The 26,611-nt window shown below is 52.0% G+C and overlaps 1 protein-coding gene across 2 annotated transcripts; it reads left to right on the top strand.

Moving 5' to 3' along the window:
* Positions 1–598: 598 nt before the first annotated feature.
* PYROXD2 (pyridine nucleotide-disulphide oxidoreductase domain 2) lies at positions 599–26,611 on the top strand. Of its 2 annotated transcripts, XM_082408114.1 has the most exons (16): positions 600–1,358; positions 5,720–5,739; positions 8,205–8,298; positions 8,380–8,453; positions 13,334–13,489; positions 15,466–15,619; positions 17,440–17,501; positions 17,594–17,691; positions 20,194–20,335; positions 20,719–20,853; positions 22,105–22,177; positions 22,440–22,596; positions 22,967–23,121; positions 23,838–23,944; positions 25,467–25,587; positions 26,343–26,611. In XM_082408114.1, exons 1-16 carry the CDS (start codon positions 1,232–1,234, stop codon positions 26,411–26,413), a joined length of 1,746 nt encoding a protein of 581 aa, XP_082264240.1. In that variant the 5' UTR covers positions 600–1,231; the 3' UTR covers positions 26,414–26,611. The 2 variants fall into 2 exon arrangements, with proteins under 2 accessions (XP_082264241.1, XP_082264240.1); XM_082408115.1 differs by lacking the exon at positions 13,334–13,489 and having other exon boundaries at positions 599–1,358.

Here is a 26,611-nt window from a genome sequence, read left to right as displayed (position 1 = left end):
AGTCCCCCTCGTTTTTCAATATTATAAATAACACTGGAGGGAAGATGCTGACTCAGATTTTAGCAGAGACACACACGGTGTAAACTTTACGTGGCGTGTGGAGGGGTGTCTGAGTCGAGAGTAGAAGTGTCCCCAGAAGTCCCTCTTAACCTAGAAGCAACATACTCTCCTAATTTTGAGATGTACTTCTAATAATGGGTTTCTAGATGTCAGAGCAGTACAGAAACTCCCAACCCCTAGGGTGCTTTTTCCTATAAGAGGAATGTCCTAACCAATGGGCAGGGAGCAAAAGGGGCTCCTAATTCAGGACAGGCCAAAGGATAGTAAGCACTAAACCAAAGATATTTACAGGTGCGGTCTTTAATCCTTGAGGATTCTTGGAAAATGGGAAAGGTACCAAAACACAGAAGAGAAATGGTCAGGCCTTCAAAAGAAACAGGCGAACCCCCAAAATCACGAGGACTGAACTGGCCCCCAGACCTTTCCAGCTGTGCGCCAGCCTGTGAAGTGGATGGCATTTAAGCATTTGGGCAAGGACGTGTGGCTCTCTGGGGGCCCCAGGGGCAGATGCCCCCCCCCCCACCGCAGTGTTGCTGAGGCCCTGGTGTCGACAGTGCTGAGGGCCCGCCCCAGAGGCCTTCAGGCAGCGGGTCCCTGAGCCTGCTGTGGACATAGAGCAATTACCCCCCTACAAGCTGGAGGGACGGGAAGCTGGAGCAGAGTCTGACCCAAGCTCCTCTCTTTACTTGGATTCCCACCCGCAGCTCATCCCGGACCTTTAATTCCTTAACCAGAAGCAGGACAGCACAGGGGAGGAGACAGGCCTTTGGAACACTCATTTGCACGCACACACACACACACGCACGTTCTCCGAGCCTCAGTGCCCCTCGTCTGGGGCTTACACGAGGGGCTGCACGACTGTGGTCAGCACAGGGCCTGGCACACAGGAGCCCTAGAGAATTAGCAGCACGGTGATTACTCTCCGGAGGCCTGGAGACGCAGGACTTCTGCCTGGTTAACAGGTGACCTCCCGCGACTCGGCCTGGTGTGGACGGGGCCAGGCTGGGCTGTGGGCAGCTCAGCGTCCCCTGTTTAGTCATGGCCCAGGGCCAAGTACGGCAGCTGGGCTGCGGCTCCTCCTCTCTTCCTGCTTTCTCCCTGCTCCTCCCCCTGCCTGGAGAGGCACGAAAAGCTGCTTGCAAGCAAATTCTTGGCCTAGCCCGGGGCAGAAATGGCTGCATGTGGCCGAGGGCTCTGCAGGGCCGTGGGCGCCTCTCCCTGCCCGGCTTGGAGACGAGCTCACTCCGACGCCAGGGGACGTCTGAAACCGGAGTACGATGCGGTGGTAATAGGAGCAGGTAAAGTGGGCTGGGCCGGAGCTGAGGGGCCGAAGGGCGGCCCCGCTCAGAAGCCCCTCGCGTCCCTCTACCCTGGCACAAGCTGGCCAGGAGTTGGGATGAGAGCAGGTGCTGGTGTGGAAAGCGCATCTGTCTGCGGGCAGATGCCAGGGTTCTGGGGTTGGCTTTGCTGTCGACTCACTGTGTGGCCTGGGGCAGATTCTTGCCCTCTCCGGGCTTGGGTCTTCCCATCTAGAATGACCAGGGAGGACTAGGTGAATTAAGGGGTTTCCATGTATCTCCTGTGAAATTAGCTAGTTGCCACCATATTCTTGGAAAGCATATGGTACGTAAGGTTTGGAAGGAAAGAGCCCTGGGACAACAGACGTGTGAAATCCAGCTGCCCCAAGTGCCCTGAGTTCTGGTCACCACCACCTGACCACTGAGACTCCCCCCCACCGCCCCAGCCGAGGACACTGCAGTTGCTCCATAAAGGGGAGCATAAAGGAAAAAATAGAAATGAGTCCCAGAGATCCTCCTGCCTATGCGCAGAGGGTGACAGCCCCTGTTGCCTTGCCTGCCTGGGCACGTGGGAGACCTGCTGCAGGGACCCCGCTATGCTTTGCTGAGCCCCAGGCTGCAGGGCACCTGATTCCACCGCGAGTGTGTGAGGCTGCGGGCCAGGACCAGGCTGCTTTCCTCGGGGCCCTCCACTCACACTCACACAGAGCCCCCAATTTCAGCTTCTGACATTATTTCCAACTGGGTTTATACAGAGCAACCGTGACAGGCCTGGAAGGACATGCTCGTCACACAGCTTTAAAGCTGCGTCCCTGTTGGGGCATTTCTTCATTTTTACCCCTACAAAGAGCAGCCGTGTGCTGGCAAATGTTTACCAGTCACCTCTCCAGGGAAAATGTGTGCATACATATCCATACGTAAGTTTATTATAAATATGGAAGTAAAAGAAGTGTAGCACACAGTTTTGCAGATAAAAAATACAATACCCTAAATTCCAGGTAGCCAATCCATTCTTACCAAGTACATGTGACTTTTGCCAAACTCAGTAACCAACCTGTGGTTGCAATTTGACAAATGAAAATAGTTCTGAAAGGAATGTTGTTTGATATTTGTATTTACTTTAAACAGAAAGAAAGTGGAACAAAGATTTATGTCTGAACTTCACTCCTTCCTCAACGATGGGAATGACTTTGCTCAATCAGATAATGTTTTTCGAACACTGGAAGAACAGTTCCTCGATTTTTTGCACCATCTCACAATGTAACAGCTACAGACACAACTGCCGTTAAGTTTAATCTACATTATTAGCAGGTTCTCCATCACTTTCTTAAGTCTGACAACCAAAAACATAATAACTCAAGCCCTGGTGTGTAATGTTTGCAGATTTCCATAGTGTGAATACTCCCACTGTGGCCTTTTTCAAAATTACCAATATGATGTCACCAAAGGTGAATTTGGGAGAGAGATGCAGCCAAGGATCATCATGTAGCATGGCCCCTGTATGGGTCTATAGAGGGGAATAACCGTGAAAGCATAGCCAACCGTTAAAGCAAAGTAAAACAATTAGGAAGTGACAAGCTTTGAGTGTTTATTACCTTTGTTTTTAATATAATTATTTCATTGTAAGTTGATGTAATTTAATTTTTTACCAGGGGCTGCATTTGACAACTATCTCACCAACTTCCAGGGCTGGGGGACTCCTGCTCCAGCCCCCACTGACTGGGCTCAGGGAATGGAAGTGCCTCCCACCTTTCCTGCCCTTGGTGACAGCCCAGCCCTGCTGTCTCTTGGCAGAGAGGGTTGATCGTAGGTCCCCAGATACCTGGGTGAATTGCCACAAGTGTGTGAGTCTCAGGCCTGAGTTTTTCTTTGACATTGCTTCTCTAATTGCTGGTTTGAAGGCATTTCCAGCCTGAGTGAGGAACACAGTGGCATCTTCTAAGATAAAGATTATCTCTGCTCCGTGAAGTCACACTGGTAACCTGGGAGCCCCCTTAAAGAGGACCCTGATTTAGTCATTTGACTAAATTTGCCTAAGAATGACCCAAGGAACTTGTTAAAATGCAGTTCCTGGGCCCCCTACCTGGTGATTAGGATTCTGAGGAAGTCAGCACATCTAACCAACACTTGGAATGGATCTGATGGAGGCGTCTGCAGCCCACACATTCAAGAACCCACGTTCAGACAGCCTCTCTCCAGAGCTCCCCCGTGCCTGCTGCATAAGGAACCCTGCAGTCTGGCCTGGAGATAAGCTGAGCCCGAGCCCACCCCTTAAGACTCCTTCAAGGGGAAAGGAGAGGTCACCAGAAGCCGCAGGAAGGCTCAGCCAGGACTGGGGGTGGGGGAGTGGGGGAGGGCAGAGGAACTTGGGCTGTTGGATCCTCGACCTTTGCCCTTTGAGGTCTGTTTGTGCATTTGTGGGCTTACATGTGATGATTGAACTGGACCTTGTTGTCTGGAAGCCTTTATTAGTTTTCCAAGATTTATGATCAGCACTGATGAAAAGGCAGCTACGTTTTATTGTCTGCTAAGGGACAGGTGCTTTACATGCATTACTGCTTATCCTCCCTTCAACACTGCAGGTCCGGCAGGCCCTCTGTTTTTACACGTGAGGAAGACAGCAGAAGCCAGGATGAGCCCAGGACAGTCTGCCTTTAATTTGTCATATGTATTTGAGAGCAGGACTTTCCAAATTTCAGGTTGCAATCCATGCATTCATGATTCCCTTTCGTCATATTTTTTAAACTTTCTTAAGAAAATTATCAAAAACATATTAAAAATAGTACTATATCAATCAGCACTTTTAAATGAAATATAATCAAGTAGATCATCACATGCTTATCACATGATTTAATATTAGTTCCTGAAACTTTTGTTTCTGTGAAATACATTTATTTGGAGGGGGGTGGTGTCAGGTCACAGAGTAAAATGCATTTCTTCCTCAGATCATGGTCAAAGAGGTTTAAAAAACTCCATTTCAGAGATTCCTTTAATGGATGATAAATTGGCTCAATGACCTCGAAAATTCTGGGGGTCTCTATGTGGAAAGTGTAAAACAAAACCAGTTCAGCCATGAGAAATCCATCATGTGGGTCATTGCTGCCTCCTATTTGGGGATGTTTGTCAATTTAATGGCTGAGCCTTTTATTAGAGTCAACGCTGGGTTCAGGTTGGCGCTCAGAGAACATAGTTATCTTCTGGCATCTTTGAAGACTCAGAGTGACTTCCTACCACCAAAGAGAAGCATGTGCCATGTGTCCCTGGGGAGGCCTGGCCCCCCTCCCTGAAAGCAACCAGGGCCTGTTCTCTGCCCATCGAGGACTTCTCCAGGCTGCTGCATTTTATTCTGAGACTAAGGAAAGGGCAGGCCCCAACCCCAGGGCCTCATGTGCTCGGCCTGTGGGTCTGAGACCACCTGCATCAGAATGACCAGGGAGCTTCTGTGAAGTGCGTCCTGGTCCATGCCCCCAACCTGCTGAGTAGATTCTGGGAGGGGGTTGGGGAATCGGTGTTTACCTGAGTTCTCCTGTGATCCTGAAGCTTCTCAGAGCTGGAGAGGCACTTGCTGGCAGTGGGCTTGGTGTGGAACATGGGATCCCAAGCCAAGTTTCAGGGCTCCTACCCCAGGGGCAGCCTGCCTAAAATTTTTGGAGAGAAACTTTATAATAGACAAATCTGCCCAGTCAGCTGGCACCCCTGAAGCGCACCGAGCTCCTCTAGCGCACGTCAAAGCCGTATGTGTTTCATTCATTCTGAGCTTTTCCTGTTTTATTTGGGGAACGCTGGGAATTGACAGAGACGCCCCTTCTGGGGCGCTGTTGTGAGCCACACTTGGGCACAACAAGCCGTGCCTGGCGGCAGCTGTCCACAGGACCGGCACTCACCCGGACGGCCGGTGATTCCATGCCAGCCACGGACATCCGGCATCACCGTACAGCCTCGCCTCCCCCTCTTCCCTGCAAGTCAACTGTCACACTCCCTCTGACAGTCACCCGCTCATCCCCAAGTGCCAGAAGTCCAGCAATGTGAGGCTTCATGGGATAGTTTTCATCCAATGACTGTGGATTTCTCCCTGTCCACACTCCAGCATGAGCCACTGGCCAAGCCAGGGTGACAGGACTTTTTTCAGTTCAGGGCAAGAACCAGGGTTTTCTGACTCCCCAAAGACTGGTGTCTTACAGCATTGAGCTAGATGCTGTTCCAACATCGAGGTACAGGTGAGGGGGTCCCCCAAGTTCTGCTACCTCTCCAGGATCTTCATGGGCATGGGGACGGGGTGGGTGGCCACACTTCTCAAGGAATGTGTCTGTCTGCCCACTGACCACTGTCGCTTTCCTCCCCCCTCCTCCTTCTCGTTGCAGGACACAACGGGCTGGTGGCTGTGAGTCCCTCCCACTCTGCCCCTCTTCATTGGTCCCTGGGTGTGTGGCCCTCAGCAGGAGTGTAAGGAAGCCAGCAGGATGAAGGCCGAGGGGGAGAAGGAAAGGCCGGCTAGTCCTCGCGCCCTGGTGCTGACCAGCGGCTGGCTCGAATGGACATCTGCAGTTACTAAGGAGGATATCAGGGGCTCCCTTGTTCTCCTCTCCTTAATGCTCATAGGTTTCCCCCATGACCTTTCAAAAGCGAGGTGATAAATAGCTGGGAAAGTGTGTAATGGGCATAGCCTGGGAGGCAGGTTGGAGCCTGGAGGGTCAGGTAACTGGGGCTGGGGGGCCTTTGACTCCAGATGGTGGGCTGTCCTTGTGTACAGACCCCATGTTCCCCAGCTAGGTTTAGGCCAGGTACCAACCTGGGGAACACAGCAGCTATACACGGTCCAAAGTGTGCCCTGGAGACAGCGAGGAAGCCGACCTAGCAGAGGAAGCAGGGCCCTGCCCCAGCACAGGTGACTTCTGGGTCCCAAGCTGAGCCAGGCCAGGGTTACCCTAAGGCTGTGCTTCTCAGACCAGAGTCCACGTACCCCTAGGAGGCCACAGTGTGTGCTAGAGGGGTTCAGGCCACAAGCCTAACATGGAGCATCTTCCTGAAGCAGCGGCCGCTCTAGAATATCAATGCAGGGGGCTCAGCAACATGGAGAGCCAGGAGACCTGTGTTAAATCTTAAGACTTTCCCTGACATAGCAGTTTTACTTGAACATTTCACAGGGGACATTATTTAACTCAACCGATCAGTAATTTAAAACATTGATTTTGTATTAATACCAACGTGCGTTTGTCCCCAGCTCTGCCACTTTCCATTTGAGAAGGTTAAGGCGAGTCAGTTTATCTCTCTGAGCCATGGTAAAATGAGAATTAAAATGCCCACCCTCACCGAATTGAGGTGAAGGGAATAGACGATGTGCCCCAAGGACCCAGCTCATAGAGCCTTACACAAATGGTGAGCATGGGGACACCGTGGGGCGTCCCAGGATAAGAGGTATAGGAAGAACTTACTCTAGGACGTGCACTTCTGTTGGCTGATTTGGGGAGAGCCTAAGGAAGTAGGGGTTGGCTCTAGATTGGATACTGTCAGAGTGGGGGCAGCCCTGTGAGCAGGCATCTCAGTAACCGTGTGTGCGGGGAGAGGAGACTAGGGTGAGGAGAGCAGTCACGGTGTACACGTAGCGTCACTCACCTTGGCCGAGAGAGGGGGCATTTGGTATTTTGTGGTGGCCCAGTAGACCCTGTCTCGTTTGTGCTTAGACACAATTGTGAAGTGGGCTTGCTCTGTCCCATTTTGTCATGGTCTAGATTATCCCTGTCTGCAGTCATCATTGTGAGATTGTTCACGTCTAATGGGAGAAACAGGGCTTACCTCTGAGGGCCAGGCCACCTTCTGAACGTCATGTTGGGCTGCTCTTTTCTCCTTTCTCGTTAGGATGTGTCAGGAGTGTAGATCCTGGGTCCAGACCGCCCGGGTTCAGTTCCTGACACCTCTACTCATCAGTTCCGTGATCCTGAGCTATTAGCCTCACTGAGCCTCGGTTTCCTCCTCCGTGAAATGGGGAGAACCATGGTGCCGACCTCTAGGGTGGATAATATGAGATGATGCTCGCACGGTGTCTGGCACATTGTAGTCGCCAAGCGAACTTTCTAAGAAGTCTGCCTTCAGCGCTACACCATCCCTGTTGTCACCTTGGGGGTGGTAGCTGTCTTGGTGTGAGGACCAGCATTTTAGGTCTGTAGACTCAGGACTAATTCAGTTCAACAAATATTTATTGATTTTCCACTAAGTGCTAGAGAAAAATTAATCCCCCCCACATCATTTGTTCCCCGAAATAAGGCTGTGCTATAATCATGGCTTCATTGATTGGACACGTCCCATGTGCCAGGGACCCCGTGTAAGCCCCTTCTAGGGACCAGCTCAGAGAATTCTCACAGCGGCCCCATGAAGCAGTCAAAGTGGGTGTTATTATCATCAGCCCCATTTTTGCACATGAGGAAACTGAGGCTGGATGGATTAGGTACTGAGGCCGCCCCAGCAGAAAAGAGAAAGGGGAGTGGAACCTGGGCGGTCTGGCTCAGCACTCACAAGGCAAGGTCACCGTACTGCCTGCCTCAGGCCAGTGAGGAGAGCGAGGCTTGCCACCCCACCTCCCCAGGAGATGGGCAAGAGTTCACAGAGGCACTGGACCTTGCAGGAGGGAAGGTCACCTCGGGCTGGGAAGTGGAGGGGCAGGGGCAATTATGTCAGGTCTTAGAGAACATCTGGCGGGAGGGGGGGGGCGGGGAGTGTGAAAATTTATGCGTGGCAGGGGGAAGGGCATCTCAGAGGCAGGAACAGCTTGAGCCAGCCCTGTGGGGAGGACCCTGAGAGTGCGGGTCAGCCCCCAGGGGTAAAGGGAGGGCCCTGTGTGCCCCGCCCCAGGCGGCATACCTGCAGAGACTGGGGGTGAACACGGCAGTCTTCGAGCGACGCCACGTGATCGGGGGTGCAGCTGTCACAGAGGAAATAATCCCAGGTGAGCCATGGAGGTGGGTGCGGGGCGTGGGGGGGACCACTGGTGACCCCCGGTTACTGTCTTCATCCGATTCGTTTTCAGGGTTTAAGTTCTCCCGAGCATCCTACCTCCTCAGCCTGCTACGACCGCAGATTTACGCCGACCTGGAGCTGAAGGTAGAGCGTGTGTGTGTGTGTGTGTGTGTGTGTGTGTGTGTCCACCTGCTCCATGGCTTGGAGGCTGGGGAAGTGGGCAGTTGCTATTCTTCCCTCCGAGGATGTGTCTATCTCCCATGGTCTCCGTAGTGCCTGCCCACAAATGGGCTTTGTCTGGCCCACCCAGTGTCTTAAAGATCAGGAAATTTCATACACAAATCAAACCTCTCGAAGAACAAGCTTTGTCAACATCAGGCCCATGTTCCTACATGCTGTACCGGCTGGCCCTTTACATGGATTCGGTCCCAGCTCTGCTTTGTCACATCACTTCCCGGGGTCTGTCCGGCCCCCATAGGAAACCTGCTAGGACCCTTGGGCATCTGAGTTTGCGAAGCTGCCTTAGGACCTGAGCTGATTTCTGCCCTCATTACACATGAGAGCCTGTCACCGTCCTCAGCAGCTTGAGCAGGAAGTCGGCCTCGGGGACTTTCACCTCTCTGGGCTCCTGGGCCATTTTGAGGGCATCCTGAGAACTCACAGTCTGCCTCTGTCGACTCCTCTTAGCCTCACCTTGGTCCACAGTCTTGCCCCCCGCTCTTTCAGATTCCTTCACCCCCTCACTGCCTCTTTGGCAAACTTGGTCATGCATTCCGGGAGCCCACTTAGCTTTACCTGCTCGGTGCCTCTGTCACCCACCGCTTGGAGAAAAGGTCCCCTGTGCCATCTGTATATGACGCTGACGGCACTTCAGCACCAACTTTGCCCTAAATTTTAAATTAGTAAGACATTAATCCACTGCCACCCATTAAAGAAATTATTCTTTGAGCCCCTAAGAGAGACACAGAGAGAGAACACACACCTGTCACCAGCCAGGACTGGATGAAACCCTGCCAAGGCCTGGGAATGGGTCTGTGGACTTCCGTGCAAACCAGACAATAGCTGAAGGCAATTTTCAGACACACCAATTATGCAGAGTGGCAAGTGTGAGGGGAGGGGTGGGGGTAGACCCTTCTTTTGAAAAATCTAATTTATGAAAGCTGAGGATCACAGAACAGAAATTTTCACGTAATTGTTCTCTTTATTTTTTTAAAAAAGTTACTGATTTGAAAATGGTATTCTCATAGGGTTCCTTTAACTAGCAGCTCCCAAGTGAATTGAGTATATCCTTTGACCTCTGATCTTGGGCTGCATTAATAGGAGAACAGTGCTCAGATCAAGGGGGGAAGCAGTCCGGCTGCATGATGCACAGAACTAATCCCATCCGGAGTGCGGGGTACCTTATTTTAACAGGACGTTGACAACTCAGAAGATACCTATAGGAAGGCAACTCTTCCTCTTTCTAGGAATATTCTGTTTCCAAAACAATAAAAAAGAGCATTTATTTTACCAGTGTCACATCTTGGGCTACGAGCTTTCATGCTCTGTCACTTGGTCCTCGTCTGTGAGACAAGAGCAGGTAGTGTCCCCATTTTATGATGAGGGAACCGAGATTCAGGGGGGTTAAGTTCACACACTAGGAAGTGACCAAGAGCTTGAGCCAGGTCTAACTGACTCCTCCTCCTTGTTCTGTGAGGTGCCGCCGCCGTGGGCACCTTGATAGCCACTCAGCTCAGCCTCGTGCACCTCCAGGCACTTTGCCGATGACAGTGGACCAGGTCACAGGCATAAGCTCTTCCAGCAGCTCCGGCCTCGGTACAGCACGGGACTGAGATTGCAGACTCCGGAACCTAACTGGTCGGTTTTGAATCCCTGCTCTGCTGTTACCAGCTGTATGACTTAGCCTGGTGGTGCCTCATCTTTCTCATCTGTAAGATGGAGATGTAATAGTACCTGCCTCATAAGGCTGTTGTAGTGGTTGGTGTTTGCTAATCATTAGTGCAGTGCCCGGGGCATGGTCAGTGCTCGACAACTGTCAACTAGTATTATTGGGTTGGCCAAAAATTTCATTCGTTTTTTCCATAAGATGTTATGGAAAAATCCAAGCGGACTTTTTGGCCAACCCAATATTACGCCCATTTGTCAGTTGAGAAAACTGAGGCTCCAGAAGGACCTGTGGCCTGCTACTTCCTAACAGACCTTCCCACTGTGGGCCTGTACCCGATTAGACTGAGCTCTACTTGAGCCAGAGGATGACTCCGCCAACCTGCTTGGGGCCTCACTGGGCCTGTTTTCCAAGTCTCAGTTTCCCCAGCTGTCGAAGAGATCATCTCCCAGTTCTATCCACCTGGATAGTAAGCTTGCTTTTACAGTGGCCCCACAGTGAGTCATGGGATCCAGACAAGGAGCTCTTGCCCTGGGAGTATGTGTTGGAGGTGAGGGGGTGTCTTTCATCCTGTATCAGCCAGCAGCTGCCTTCCCCAACTCTCCCTGGACCAGCCTTGACCTCATTCAAGTGGCACCCCCTTGTCCTCCCTCCCGCCCTGCACTCACCTTCTGGCTCCCGACCCCATCCCTTTGCTCCTGCTTTCCTCGGAAATCTCTCTAAGGCAGGGCTCTCAAATTTTCAGGTCCCTCAGAACAATCTGGGCAACTGGTGGGAAAGTGGTTCTTGCTCAGAGGAACTAAGGGTGATTCTGTGGGACTATGGTGGGCCCAGGAGCCAATGATTCTGAAGCAGGAGGACCCCAGAGCACAACTCTGAGACCCACACCCCTTAAATCTCCCATTTCTCTGGTCCCTAATACACAGCTTGTCCCTTCCAGCAATTTCCAGCCAGCATGGCTGTAGATGCTGAGAAATCCCATGGGTAAATCAGAAGCGTTTTGTTTTTTACAAGAGGGAAACTGCGTGATCTGAGCACATCTAACGGGGATAATCTAACAGTGGTTTAACAGCCCCTTCTTATTCTGACACCACATCATCAAAACCATCAAGAATAACAACGGCTCCCTTTATGAGAGAAAGTCCTGGAATCAGATAAATAAATTAATCCTGTTCAATTATTGAGACTTGAAACAACCCTTGGGATCCTCTTGGGTCCCTTTTTCGGTGGACGGAGGTTACTGATTCATTCATTCATTCAGCAAATGCTTCTGAGCACCTGCCCTGTGCCAGGCCCTGGGAGAGGCGTGTGGGGAGACGGTGGTGAGGGAAGGGGGCAAGGCTTCTGCTCTTAGTGAGAGGACTTCAGGGAGAAGTAAGTGCCACCTAAAGAAAGGAAAATAAAGCAATGTGACAGTGAGGAACTGGAGGTCCAGCCTGGACTGGTGACCAGGAAAACCTCCCTGAAGGGGTGACGTTTGAGCTAGCATTCGAATGCCAAGAAGTCACCAGCCCTGTGGCCATCTGAGCAGAAAGCGTTGCAGTCAGAGGGAAGTGAAGGTGGACAGGCCCAAGGGAAAGGAAGGTCATGTGGCCAGAGCAGACAGTGCCCGGCGGAGAGGCAGCAGATGGTGTGAGAGAGGGGCAGGGGCCAGAGGAGACAGGGCCTCGCGCGCTGTAAGGAAGGGCCTGCGCTTTATCCTGAGCGCAGGGGGCAGACAGCAGAGGTGTTAAATCGAGAAGTGGAGTGATGGGATTTATGACTTTATGAAAGGTCATAACACCTGCTGGATGGTGTGGATTGTGGTGGAAGCAGCTGTGGTCGCAGGGCGGTGGCTCACGAGGTGGTGGCTCAGGCTGAGTCAGGGCGGGGGGATGTGGACCAGGCCTGGAGGCTGAGCTGTGAGACTTGGTGACGGATGGGATGCCAAGGGTGAGAGACACAGAGGAACTAACGACGCCACCTGGGTAGTAAAGAGTTCACTGTATCAAGAAGAACCAAGCTGGAAGTTCCTCCAGTTTGGAATCAAAGGCATTCCCCATCTTAGTGTTAGAAAGGATCCTGCGGGTCTCCCAGCCTGCCCCTACCAACGCTCAGACTCACCTCCGCAGAATGCTCAACCGTGGAGATCCTGCCACCTGGAACAGCTGTGGTTTGGGGAAGCTTCTGCTGTAATTATTGGAAAGATCTCTTTTGGTTTCCTCGTGTTTTTCTAAAACTTCTGCTCATTTCGGGGGCAGGGGATGGGGGTGGGGAACTTGCTACTCAGGTGACATTTGAGCAAAGACCTCAAAGAGGTGAGGGAGCAGACCAAGTATCTGGGGAAAGAAGTCTCTAAACGCCAAATTCGTCAAGTTGCACACATTAAATACATACAGCTCTTTGTATGTCAATTATACCTCAATAAAGTGGTTTAAGAAAAAAGAAGTCTCTAGCGGGAGCAGTAAGTCTTATTTGTGGAGGTAGCACAGGCCCTTTTTGTTTTATCTCCACCTTCTTTGAAGAAGTAAATGTACTCTTGGAAAGTTCTGTGTGCTAGTCAAATATTTGTAAATCAAATCATATTTTCAACGCATCAAGGGAACTTCCATTTAAAGTGACCCTGGAGTAAATGAGTCTGCAAAGTAAATAAGTTGTTTCTGATGTGAATGATTTATCCACCTTGTAAATACGGATTTTCACATGACCGTGGCTTTCTTGTGTCTTTCTCAGTTTTAATTATTTATTTCTGAAATGGGGGCATTTAAAGACTAGCCCTGAGAGCCAGGGCTTTGGAGTCACAGGGGTGTGGTTTCGAAACCAGGATCCACCTCCCCATGTGACCTTGGACAAGTTATGTCACTTCTCTGAGCCTCTGCTGTTGCATTTGTACAATGAGGATGATATACTTACAGAGCTGTTGTGATGTAACCATTGTAAACCCTAGCACAGTCCCTGGCACTGGGTGGGGTGGCGTGGTATGGTCTGCCATAGGGTGCCTGCGCAAGAGGGCTTTTTATACACTTGTATCAAAATGGGAACCAGGACCACAGGCCTTGGGAACCTGCATGCAGGTACCTAAGTGGTCACACAAACACAATCAGAGAAGGGTCATGGGCAGATCCCTTCAAATGTTACCTGTGCTATCTGTGTTCTGCAGAAACACGGGCTGAGGCTTCATCTTCGAAACCCCCACTCATTCACACCTATGCTGGAAGAGGGCACAGCGGGCAAGGTGCCCAGGTCCCTTCTGCTGGGCACAGACATGGCAGAAAACCAGAAGCAGATTGCCCAGTTCTCACGGAAGGATGCCCAGGTAGGGAAGATGACCAGAGACTGATCTCCTCCATCTCAGCCCAGTGGCTGCTCTTGAAAAAAAATGGGCTTGGTTGGAGTTGTCCTAGAGCAGGTTGTCAAAGGCCACAAGGGCGTGGACAGGCCACCTCATCCGCCCTAGGAGGGCTCCAGTCTGTGCCAGCCTTTGATCTTGGGCACTGCAGAGAGAAGGGGTGGAGGACAGTGGTTAAGACCAGTGAGCACTGGAGACCCTCAAACCTGTGTGTGTTCAGCCTGAGGCCACTGTTCAGGTGGCCTCCGCCTGAACTTCAGAAGGGAGTCCGCTGATATGTCCTTATGCTCTATGTGCTTTCTACCTCTCCTGCTTTCGGACAGAATTCCAAGTGCTCATCAATATTAAACCACATGAAGGCCAAAAAGAAGAAGGGGAGATCAGAGACAGTTAAGGATAGAACACACCGGATCAGGAATTTAGGACAAGAGCATCGTAATAAATATTCATTTATTTTGGCATCATCCCCTGGCAGCCCAAGGCAAGCATGTGTCCATGACGGCGAGCAGGTCTGGTGAAAGGGAGCGCACACATCTGATGGAGAAGGCACATTTCTTTTCCTAGGATTGCACTGTGAGGAATTTGCTGGATAGCTTCGTCTAGATGAGTTGTTCAATGTAACGGGCCCGGTGCGATTGGTTTTACAGATATAAAAAGATTCTTTGAATGGCCATTTTTTGTACCAAGCCTAGATACAAGCTGAAGGCATAGCATTAACTCATATCTTGGTGGAAACATTTTTATAAGAAGAACCTGGGTTTGGTTTTTTTTTTTTTTTTTTTCCATGTGTGTTTCTTTTTGTTGTGTTAATCTAGTACTGGGTAAAACCGAGAAAACCACAGACACAGCATCTCTCTTCAGCCAGTGGTTTCCAAACACTGGCTGATGATCAAGTCAACCAAAAAAAGTGCTTTTCGAGTGATTCTTTTGTGCAGTGAGTTGGGGTCCGCTGCCTACACCCTCTCTTCCAAGTCCTGCTTGTCTCAGATGCACTAGAGAGGATTCAGGACAAGGCCAGGTCCCTGGGCCTATAGAGCAGTGGCCTTGGCCGTGTGTGGCCGTGGCCCTGTGTGCTGGTGACCACAGGAGCAGGAGGCAGAGGCCACATCCCACTGTGGAAAGTAAGGAGCTGAATTCTGGTTTTGTCTTTGCACGTTGTCACATTAAAGACCTGCTGCAGAGAAAGCTGTTTACCTTCATTTTAATCAAGATTCTCCAATGTACTTCAACACAGAGCTTTTCTTTATGTAACAGTTGTTGAAGTTCCATGGGTATATCCATGAGTCTAGATGAACCAAAAATTAAAAGCTCTCGGCTGAGAATTAAGACAGGGCCTCGGGTAGCACGGGTGTCCATCCTTGCTCCTGTCGCCCATCCAGGGAAGGGGGTGTGGGGGTCATAACCAGGCTGTCAAAATGGATTCTGTTGCGGGAGGTTGTGGGGTGAAGGGATGCAAGTTTCTGTCCCTGCTGATGACAAGAGGATGCGGGAGACTTGCAGCCCAGGAAGGAACAGTCAGCGTGCTGGAATACACGCAGAGAGAGCTTACTTTTATCAGTAAAATATAGAAAGACAGGACAGAGAAGGGAAACTTTTAAGTGGTTTTTGGTTTATCACAGAGACCACTTCCTAGGATACTTGAGGTTTCCGTGGCTGACGACTGGTCTTGGCCCGCATCAACCCCCTTGTCCCTGCCACTACATGGTGGCCCTCCTACTACCCAGGCTCTCTCTGACCTCCCCTAGTGTTGACATCAGCGCACAGACCTAGAACTGGGAGTAACCCAGCACAGCCAGGCTGAGCCACGCTGGGCGTGAGGCTTGAGGAATCAAGGCTCAGCTGGGGGGCAGCAGGCCACATGGGGCAGCTGGAGGGCCAAGCATGGGGACAGTGTCTTTGTGGGATTCTAGGCAATGGGGCCTTGACTCGGAGCTCTGTTCCAGGCCTTTCCCAAATATGAGGCCTTCATGAATCGCTTGGCGTTAGCCATTGACCCTCTGCTGGACGCAGCCCCGGTGGACATGGAGGCCTTCCAGCGGGGCTCCCTGCTGCAGAGGCTCAAGTCGCTCTCCACCCTCAAGCCCCTGTTGCAGGCGGGTAAGTCCAAGGGCAGGCATCTGGGCATGATGAGAACCTTCATGTGACTGAGCCCATTTTCTCCACAATTGGACGTAAGCCTGGACCTCCAAGGCAGGCTGCCAACTGCCATCGATTAATAGGGGCCACCTGGAGCACTTTAAGTGACATAGTTTTAGGATGCCGTGCTCTAAAAATAGAGCCTGAGCCAAAGGCTTATGTGCAAGTAGTTCATTTTGAAAGGGGATCCCAGGGAAAGGAGGAGAAACGGGAAAGAGGGAGAGTCGATACCATGGTGCGTTACTGAGCTGGCCACCACTGTGGTTGATGAGGTCCTTCTCAGAGGTCCTTCCCTCTGAGAAGCCTTAGGAAATGCACATGAGGACATGCCCAAGAGAAGAAAGGGGAAACATTTACCCATTGGGTTCTGTCCCCCAGTGGTCAGAGGTTGCCCCCTGGGGTATTAACTCCCACATGAGGCATTAACTTCTGGGTTGTGCATCCATGGGTGCCAAGCGGGTTCCCGTGGGTGTCCTGTCGTGGTGCCAGAGAAGCCCCAGGGAAGAAATGAAGAGGCGCATCTTCAGGTCTGAGGCGGGATGCTGTCAGGTTGCACTGTGTGAAGCTGACCAGAGCCTGCACGGAGCTCGTCAGCATAGGCAGGGCTGGAATGAGGGATGGGGCCAAGAGAGTTTGAAGAGATGCCCCCATACAAGAAGGATGCTAGGTTATTGGGCTCAGCCAGAAAAATATCTGTGATGAATTAGTGATGTCTGCCGTGGGTATGAGAATGGAAGTTTCACCAAACCTGCTATTATTTTCTACCACTCCTCTAGGGTACAAAAACCAGTTTAGCTTCTATATTCTAGAAAAATACTGCATCACTTAGCTGTGGTCACAAAATTGCTGCATAACAGACTACAAAATTCCAGTGGCATATAAAAATAAACATTTATTTCTCAAGTGTCTGCATGGCTCAGCTGATCCCAGCTGGGCTGAGCTGATCTGGTCTGGTCTCATGCATGTGTCTGTGGCTGGCGCAGCTCTGTTCCTGGTGCCTCTAATCCTCTTCTTGGAAGCCACAGGTTAGTCCAGGCGTGGCCTTCTTATGTCAATGACAGAAGCACAGAGGGCAAGCCCCAATGTGCAGGCCAGTTTCAAGCCTCTGACTGCATCACATCAGTAAACATTCCACTGGCCAAGCAAATCGTTTGAGCCCAGAATCAAGGGGCAGGGCGGTCAACTTAGCTAGGGAGGGAAGCAGTGCAGAGTTACATGGCAAAGTGTGTGGACACGGGGAGGGGTGAAGGGTCAGAGCCAGTAGAATCTACCCAAGATGCCAAAAGTAGACATCGCCTCCCAGATTACCAGTCCAAGGAGCGTCATACAATAAACATTCATGTAGTAAATATTTATCGAGCATCTGCTATGTGCCAGGCACCAAGCTGGGCACTGGGGCTACAATGCCTAGGGTTCATGACCTCTGCCTTCAAGGTCCTAGTGCCCAGTTACTCTCGGAGATAGTTTGAATCAGTATCAGAGGAATGGATTAGCCAAGCTGCTGCTTCCCAGGGTGCGGCCTTATAGAACTCAAAGTAGGGGAATAAGATACAAATTAAAAATTGCCCACAAATAATTCTAACAGGTAAAATGTATTAAGTGCCTATGGAAATGCTTTAGAAATGCTCTGCATACCTCGTTTAATCCTCCCAATAGCTCTTAGGGGTACAGGGTATTTTGTACTCCCAGTTTACAGGTAAAGAGACAGGTGCAGAGACATTATGGATGAGTGTTCCCTTCTTGCCTGTCTCAGTTTACATTTCATGGATCTCCTCCTTTAGGTCGCATCCTGGGAGCCCAGCTGCCCCAGTATTACCAGGTCTTCACAGCTCCAGCTGTCAAGGTGAGGGGCTCCCCAGCCTCAGGCTGGACCTCGCAGTGAGGGGGCCTCTGCTCCCGAGGTAAGCCCTTCTCCTGGCTGTCTTGCTGTCCCAGGTGCTGGATCAGTGGTTTGAGTCTGAGCCTCTAAAAGCTACTCTAGCAACGGATGCTGTGATTGGAGCCATGACAAGTCCCTACATTCCGGGGAGTGGGTGAGTGTGGCAGGTGAGGTGGGGCAGCAGGCGTGGAGCAGATTCCCCCAGGAGAGCGATAACTATCGTTCCTTGAGCTCACCCAGTGAGCCAGGCAAGAGCCAAGCACTTCACACAGGATTCATTTAAGCCTCAAAGCAACATCTGAGAGCCGTGGTTCAGAGGAGGGAAGTATCCCTCCCAAAGTCACACAGCGAGTAAGTGGCAGAGCTGATTTCCAGCCCAAGTTGTCTGACCTCCCCCCAACCCCAGCCCGAGTCTTTCTTCTTAGCCACTACCCCCTACTGCTTCAGTAGAAACACCTCTGTCCTGCTTCCTGTGATATCTCAACATGCGTATCTTCTTCCCTATCATCTATCTATCTATCATCTATCTATCTATCTATCTACCTATCTACCTACCTATCTATCTACCTATCTACCTACCTATCTATCTTTCTATCTACCTATCTACCTATCATCTCTTCCCTTCCCACAAAGCCCTGTTGCCTGTCCCTCTCCCGCAGACCCTTTCCCTGGCTTCCAGGACTCGCACACACACAGATACCTTCACATGGATGGGAAGCTGCCTTTCTCCTTGTGAGCGGGGGGTGTGCTGACAGCCTCATCCGAGAGGGGGCAGTCAGACACAGTGAAGTGTGTAGTTGTTGTATGATTTAATGAGCCCCTATAGGAGCAGGAATGGAGGGGTGTGTGTGTGTGTGTGTGTGTGTATGTTGTGTGTGTGTTTTGTGTGTGTGTTGTGTGTGCGTGTTGTATGTGCGTGTGTGTGTTGTGTGTGCGTGTTGTGTGTTGTGTGTGTGTGTTGTGTGTTTGTGTGTTTTGTATGTGTGTTGTGTGTGTGTTGTGCATGTGTTGTGTGTTGTGTGTGTGTGTTGTGTGTTTGTGTGTTTTGTATGTGTGTTGTGTGTGTGTTGTGCATGTGTTGTGTGTGTTTTGTGTGTGTGTTGTGTGTTTGTGTGTTTTGTATGTGTGTTGTGCATGTGTTGTGTGTGTTTTGTGTGTGTGTTGTGTGTTTGTGTGTTTTGTATGTGTGTTGTGTGTGTGTGTTGTGCATGTGTTGTGTGTGTGTGTGTGTGTGTGTGTGTGTGTGTTGGGATAGAGGATGCTGCCGAGTCTTGGGCCATTTCCCGTGCACCACCAGAAGATGCAGCTAGAAGCTGTCAGTGTGGCTTATCTCTGAAGGGATGAGAGCACACTTTGGAAGTGGTTTTTCAGCACACACTAAGCCAGCCCCAAATTCCCCAGGGCCATGGAAAAGTGGGAGTTGGCAGCAGTTGCAACATCTTGGCCAAGATCAACCAGCCAATTTAGATTTTCCAGCTGGGGCCTCTGGTCCTTTTCTCTGTGGGTATTCAGGAGGCTTAGCTACTGCCCAGTTTGTGAAATGGGCCTTTAAGTCATTTGTTTTTTCATTAATTCTTTCAATAAATATCGATGGAACACTTGCCTTGGGACTAGGTCCGGGGACACGGTAGTGAATGGGGTTGAAATCCTAATGGGGGAGGTAGACACAGAGCAAGGAGTGGAATGGAGAGAGGAAGAGATGTTTCATCTGAGACTCTAAGGACAGCAGGAATTAGCCAAATAAAAGAAGAAGGAGGAAGGGGTTTCTAGATTCTGGAACAGCATGTGCAAATGTAGGAGCTGCAAGTGGATTATATGATCTATTCAAGGCACTGAGAGGTTTGGCTTAATAGGAGTGCGGGGTGTGGGGGAGTGTAGGGAGGGACGAGGCTGACGAGCAGGCAGGAGCCCTGAAGGCCAGTTTTGGAGACTGGCCATCGCCCTCAGAGCACCGACAAGCCAGTGAAGGCTTGAAAAGAGCTGAGTGACAGGAGCATAGCTGAGTTTTGAGACTGGGCTCCAGGTTCTACGTGGAGAAAGGCCTACAGGGAAGAACGAGTGGGAGAAGGTGGTCCAATTAGGAGGACGTTACTGCAGCAACTTAAGAAAGAGAAGAGAGTGGCCTGGACCCGGGAGGAAACAGCAGGGAGTGGGGCCTTGGAAAGTTCCTTGGGAGGCACTCGACGATGTAGGTGGTGAGGGCCTAGTAGGAGGCAAGACTGACACCCAGTTTTCTGTTGGAAACTGAAGGTGCCATTCACTGGGATGGAGAAGACTGATGGAGAAACAGGTCGGGGAGTGGGGACAAGGGAATGGGTTTAAGACGCCTACCCAAAGCCACGCCAGTGGAGATATCTGTGGGTAGCTGGGCGTACAGGCTGGCGCTCAGGAGAGACCTGGAGAGGCGGGTTTGGACATCGCTGCCACATTGTTGGAACCAAAGCTCTGCCCCCAGATGTTTACAGGGGGAGAGGATGCAGAATGGGAAGCGAAGGGCTCTTGCAAGAGTCTCGAGCTCATTTAAAGGATAGTCGGACAGGGCTGGATGGGGGCAGGGAGGGGCTGAAGATACAGGAGGGGAAGGACTCTCTGCACCTAGAGCTCTGACGAGATTAAACCCCACCTCCAGCCACTGATTCTGATGATCTGTCCTCAGGTATGTGTTACTCCATCACGTGATGGGGGGTCTGGAGGGGATGCGGGGGGCCTGGGGCTACGTCCAGGGTGGCATGGGTGCCCTCTCCGACGCCATCGCAAGCTCAGCCACCGCACACGGAGCAAGTGTCTTCACTGAAAAGGTGAACAGCCCCTCTACCCCACCCCAATTTTTGGCAAGGATCTTAGAATAGAACAAAGTCTCGGAGTTGGAGGGTCCCTCATTTTACTGATGGACAAGGCTGGGCTCAGAATCGAGGAGCTCGGGCTCTGCAGCCCGTACTGCTGTCAGCCAGGTCCCAGTTCCTCTGCCTACCCCCTTTGAATTCGCAGCCACTATCCCACATTTGGGCTGAGCCTTTGCGTTGGAGGGGTGGGCTAACGCCTCACCAGGAGCTGCAGAAAATCGGGGCCGGGGTTGAGGAGGCGTGAGTGCCTAGGAGCAACATGGACAGCGGAAATCCTCCACGACTCAACCTGCATTTCCCTGCCCGGGGATCCTGGGGGCTCCTTCCCGTGGCTTTAGACAGTGGCTAAGGTGCAGGTGAGCAGTGGAGGGCGCGTTCAAGGAGTCGTGCTGCAAGACGGCTCGGAGGTGAGGAGCAAAGTGGTGCTGTCCAACGCGTCGCCACAGATCACCTTCCTGAAGCTGACGCCACTGGTGAGGCTGGGGGTGGCGGTGAGATGTCTGCCTGGGGTTGGAATGTGGAGGGATCAAGGGGACCAGGGCTGCATCAGGGTGGGAGATGCGAGTGCCAAGTCTCTCCGCATGTGGGGAAATCTGTCTTCTCTCCTTACCTAACGGGCAGGGAGCAAAGAGCAAAGAAGCCTCACAGGTGAGGGGAAAGGTCCGGGGAGGTGAGGGGACCGAGGCCAGGCAGTTGGCAATTGGCAGAGCCAGAGCTAGAACTCAGGTCTGACTTTCAACCCAGAGTTACTTCTACAGCTTTCCTACTATCCTGATTTCTCCCCTCTAACCAGCTCTAATTCCACTGTTTGTGTCAGTGATCTGTTGCCACGTGAATGTTGCATAACAACCACACAGCTTCTGGGCATATAACAAGAAATACGGATTTAGCACACAGTGCGGGAGAAATCAGTTGATCTTGGCTGAGTTCAAGTGATCTGGGCTAACTCATGCAATCCTCCAGCAGCTGCGGGTCACTAGCGGGCCCTGCTGATGGCTGTGGCTAATCCAGCGGTCTCTGTCAGAATGTCCAGGATGACGCAGCTCTGCCCCATGTGTCTCTCATCCCCCGGCACGGTAGTCCAGATCTGGCGAAAGGCAAAATTGAGCAAACTCAATCACGCAAGTGCTTCTGTTTGTATCCTATTTGCTAACATTAGCTTTGTCTCATGGCCAAGCTCAGTCACAGTGGGAGGGCAATAAAAAGGGGTGTGCATACAAGGAGGGTTGGGGACTTGGGGCAGTTTTTGCAATTGATCACACCTTCCCTGTCCCCCAAAGATATGATAATATGTGTATGAGCATGGAGCTCCCAGCGATTTGGGGATTATTCTTGGGGGCAAGGCACCACTTTTTCTGAGTGATTCCACTAATCAAATTCAGCAAACATCAGTTCAAAAGCATCTTGAGACAATTTTGAGATCATCAAGACTTCCAAGAGCTTACAGACCAGAGGTGAAAGACGCTGCAGCCCACGGGCCATATCCGTAGCAGGAGCTGGTGTGGGCCGTTTACAGCCAGGACGCTGGCAGACTGCAAAGGAAGAAGTGGTTAGCGCTGAGCGGGAGGGGTCCAGGAGGGCTTCACAGAGGAAGTGGTTTGGCCGAGCTCTGAGGGAGGGAGAGGGTCTCCAGCAGTAGAGGTTGAGGGACCAGTCTGAGCAAAGGAGGAAAGCAGCCCCCTTGGGGCCTTGGCCACCCCCAGGGTAGAACCTTCTTCTTTCAGGAGTGGCTTCCTGAGGAGTTTGTGGAGAGAATCTCCCAGCTGGACACCCAGTCGCCTGTTACCAAGATCAATGGTAAGAGGCACACCAGATTGTAGAGCTGTTTCTTTTGAGGTTATCTGAGTGAGAAATCTCCATGTCTGGGAAAGACTGGCCTGCATCGTCATCTCTATCCCCTGCCCCACAGCCTGCCCCCCAGTTTGAAGGTGAAACACTTTTTCATACTTTTTCTTTCCAGCCCACCATGTGGGTGAGCAGGTGATGGGTAGAGATAGAGGAACCTGGGGGGCTAAGGACACAGGCCTTTGGGCCCTGACCCTCCTCTTTGGTCCCTCAGTGGCTGTCGACAGGCTGCCTGACTTCCTGGCGGCCCCCAATGCTCCCAAGGGCCAGCCGCTGCCCCATCACCAGTGCTCCATCCACCTCAACTGTGAGGACACCCTCCTTCTCCATCGGGCTTTTGAAGACGCCATGGATGGCCTGCCTTCCCACAGGTGGGGGCCCTGGAGACACTTGAGTCCCTGGTTAGAGCACAGGAGGTGTGGTGGGACGGCAGGGACCGCTGCTCATTCACCGCCCTGGCCTGGGAGGGACCGGAGAGCCCGGAGCCTGCAGGTCTGGCCGGGGACAGGGGCCTGGAGATGAGGGAGCTCCCCGTGGGTGGTCTGGACTGTCCTGGTGGTCACCGAGCCCGTGCAGGCAAACACCACCATGACCTTACAGAGATCATCGGCCCCGCCCCGGCATCCTCCCATCTCAGGCCTTCATTTTGTCCCGTCATCTCAGAGTGGCTCCCCAGCCCCTTCCCTCGGGCAGGTGCTGCTCCGCAGGCCCCACCCTCTCTCCTCCCCGTGTCGCACGCAGACCTATGATTGAGCTCTGCATCCCTTCCTCGCTGGACCCCACGCTGGCTCCCCCCGGCTGCCACGTCATCTCCCTCTTCACTCAGTACACGCCCTACACGCTGGCTGCAGGCAAGGCCTGGGACGAGCAGGAGAGAAACGCTCACGCAGACAGAGGTAAGGAGGGCTGGGCCGCCCTGGCTCCACAGTGACAGCTGGCCGAGCGTCCCGAACGGCCTCCTCTCCTCCTGACTGCCCCATTCAGGATTAGCACCTGCAAGTTCTGTGCCAAGGAGAGAGGAGTACGCAGGGAAGCCTAAATCAACACAGTGAGTACCTGCTGGGGTCAGGCCCTGGGCGAAGAAAGCCAAAAAGACACAGTTCCTGCCCTCAGGTTGCTCACAGACCAGCGGGGGAGACTAACAAACCAACCTCACAGTACAAGGGACTGTGGGAACCAAAGGAGGAAGCTGTGAACCAGAGAGACAGGAGAGCTTTCCAAAGGAAGGGACATTTGAGCTGGGTTTTAAAGGATGAATAGGAGTTGACCAGGCAGCAAAGTGCATTCCAAGCAAAAGAAATAACTTGAGCAGAGCAATGAGGTGAAGAAATTTTTGCATGTTCAAGGGGAGACAAGTATTTAGGGTTGGAGTAAAAAGGTGGAAAAGAGTGGGAGGCTCGACTAGCCTGACACCCATTGGCCTCTGTAATGAATTGTTTATTTGCCTGTGGACTGTTTTTGTTTTTTTGCTTATTGAGGTATAATTTGCATATGAAGAAATATCCATTTTAGGTGTAGAGTTTAATGAATTTAGTAAATATGCCGAGCTGTATAATCGTAACGCCTCTTCTTTCTCCTAACACCATGTCGTTTCCCTGTGTTTGGCACCCAGTGTGTGATTGCATTGAGGCCTACGCCCCTGGCTTCAAGCGCTCCGTGGTGGGCAGAGACATCCTCACACCCCCTGACTTGGAGAGAGTCTTTGGGCTTCCTGGGGGGGTGAGTACAGGACTGGGGTCTCTCGTCACACTCTCCCTGTACCCCGACTCCCTGGCATGCCCGCTCGGCTTTATCTTGTCCCTCCACACCCAGCCTTCAGCAGGAAGAGAGGACAGAGGCAGAGACCACAGCAGAGAGGGGACAGAGACACGGTCAGATTTAGGCAGTGAGGGAGGAGTGAGGGGAGGCAGCACCCGCTGAGCAGGTCACCAGGACTGCGGCCCTTCCGCCTGGATGTCCATGTCAGCCCCTCCCATCTGCCTCTCTTCAGAGGGACCTCCCCTCCCCCAGGCGGCATGTGCTCACACTTCTGTTATCAAAAACTCACTGAGCCTGGAGGCAGGGGGATGGGGCAGGAGGCCAGGTCAAATACAGCAGTGACTAGCTTCGTGTGGCTATTGAGCCCTTAAATGTGGCCAGGCCAAAGTGAGATGTGCTTCGAGTATAAAGTGCACCCCAGATTGCAAAGACCGAGTACAGAAAAATGTAGCATGTCTCATCAATAATTTTAATACCAACCACGTGTTGAAATGATAATACTTTGGATCTATTGGGTTAAATTAAATATATCATTTAATTGGGTTAAATTAAATATATTATTAACATTAATTTCACCAGTTTCCTTTTAAGTGTTAATGTGGCTACTGGAGAATCTAAAATTACATGTGTGGCTCCCGTTATATATTTACTGGACAGCGCTGGGCCGGATAGAGAGTGAGGGAGGCCAGGCAGTGGGAAGGGAGGGGAAAGGGTGGAGGCGGAAGGCTTGGGCAGGTGGATTGAGAAGTCTTGATAAATGTGCGTGCAGAGGACGGGTGGAGGGGACGTAAAGGGTCCACCTGAAGGCCAAGGAGGGGGAGGTGACGCCATCCACGGAGGCAGGGAAGACGGGACAGGAGCCGACTCGAGGGAAGAGGACGAGCTCAGTTTGGGACACGTTGATGGGGCAGGTGAAGGCCATCCCCACGGTGATGTCCAGCAGATGTTGGTCTTCTTGTCCAGACCTGCCCCGCAGGTGTGCCCTTCCCCTTCCCCCACACCTCCTCCCTCCTCGGCTGGTCTGACCCAGGCCAGTGGGGCAGAACCGCGCTCAGCTCCCAGTATCCATCTGCCATTTACTGTGACCTTGGAACCCCAGGGCACAAGCTCAGCTGGGTGTCTTGGCCAAAGAAACATGTGCCAGCAGTCAAAATAAATCAACTTCCTCTGTTTTTCAAACAGAGTGAGGGGGATTCATAGTCCACAGCAACATCTTTAAAATTTCCATTTTCTTTCCCATTCAGTTTCCTTACCCTCTGAAGATGCTCCCTACCCTTCTTCCTTCTTGAAAAATGCCTCTAGGAAACTTCACCCCCAGCCCTAGGACTTGTGCCTATTCTCTCTCTTCCCCTCCTCATTCTGCATCACAAGAGCCCGAGAAAACATCCTGGAAGGAGAAGAACCTTCCTTGGAGAACAGGGGAGGGGAATGGGTGGAGACTATAACACTCCTATGTTAACGACTGTGGCCCTGCCTCCTGCAGAATATATTCCACTGCGCCATGGCCCTGGACCAGCTGTACTTTGCCCGCCCTGTGCCCCTGCACTCCAGCTACCGCTGCCCTGTCCAGGGCCTGTATCTCTGCGGAAGTGGGGCCCATCCTGGTGAGTGACCCTCGGTCCCACTACCCTGTGTGGGAGTCGAGGGCTGGCAGAGGCTTGCAGACAGGGGAGCAGGGTAAACAAGAGCGGAGGTGAGAGGGAGGGAACTCCCAGGAGAACAAGCCATCACCCACGTTGAGAATTCTCCGGCCACAACCCTCGGGTTAACTCGCCCCCTCCCCACGAGGCCTGGGGATACGTCCCAGTGGAGGCATCTCTCCAAGTTCCCACGGTGGGTTGTGTAAGACGCACGCCTCTAAATTCCCCATCCGTATTTGAGACCAGTAAGGATCGGCAAAGTTCAGTTTCTCAATTTGAAAATTCTTCCCTGCTCCCCTCCCAGGCCTACTGACCCCACGGAAGCTCATCTCATATAGATGCTTCCTCTGAGCTATGTGGGCCCTGGCCTCCCAGACAGGGTCCATACTTCCATGACTTCCTCTCGAATCCTTAATCCCTCATTCTAGTTTCACGTGCTGGGAGTCTCGCCATCTGGCCCATTGGCTCTCAGGCTTGGGGGGCAGAGGGAGGGGGCCACTTGCTTGGACCAGGCACCTGGCCCTTCCTGCACTGATGCAGGGGAGTCCAGGATCTGTCTTAATAATCATCCCAGGTGGTTCTGATACCCACGGCCCCAGCATCACCCTTTAGGCGTCCCTGCTCTGCTTTGTGGCTGGTGCCTCAGCAAGTCCCGTGGGGGGGCGGAGGGGTGGGAGGGGGGTGAGCACAGCTTTGTTTCATGGGAGACTCCCTTCCAGGAGGAGGTGTCATGGGAGCCGCTGGACGCAATGCAGCTCACGTGGTCTTTAGGGACCTCAGGAGCATGTGACCCCAAACCAACTCTGACCCAGGAAGATGAATTCACCCTTGAGATGTTAAGTCTCCATTGGGTCAGCTTCCCAGGATATGGCTTGAGGCAGGCAAGTCCTCAAGGCTCAAGCCACTACTCTAGAGAAAACGTACAAGTTACATTGGGTCCTAGTTAACCTTGCATCTATGGCTTCTTGAATGAACTGGTTTTGTTTTA

Source organism: Balaenoptera borealis (assembly GCF_965194805.1).
Source record: "Balaenoptera borealis genome assembly, chromosome: 10".
NCBI classification, from domain to species: domain Eukaryota; kingdom Metazoa; phylum Chordata; class Mammalia; order Artiodactyla; family Balaenopteridae; genus Balaenoptera; species Balaenoptera borealis.
Note: the sequence above shows the minus strand (reverse complement) of the source record. Positions and strands in the feature narration are given on the sequence as shown.

Coding starts and splice junctions, on each gene's coding strand:
- PYROXD2 (XM_082408114.1), top strand. CDS start 1,232: ATGGCTGCATGTGGCCGAGGGCTCTGCAGGGCCGTGGGCGCCTCTCCC. Junction 5,740..8,204: donor GACACAACGGGCTGGTGGCT/GTGAGTCCCTCC, acceptor GCCCCGCCCCAG/GCGGCATACCTGCAGAGACT. Junction 8,299..8,379: donor CACAGAGGAAATAATCCCAG/GTGAGCCATGGA, acceptor ATTCGTTTTCAG/GGTTTAAGTTCTCCCGAGCA.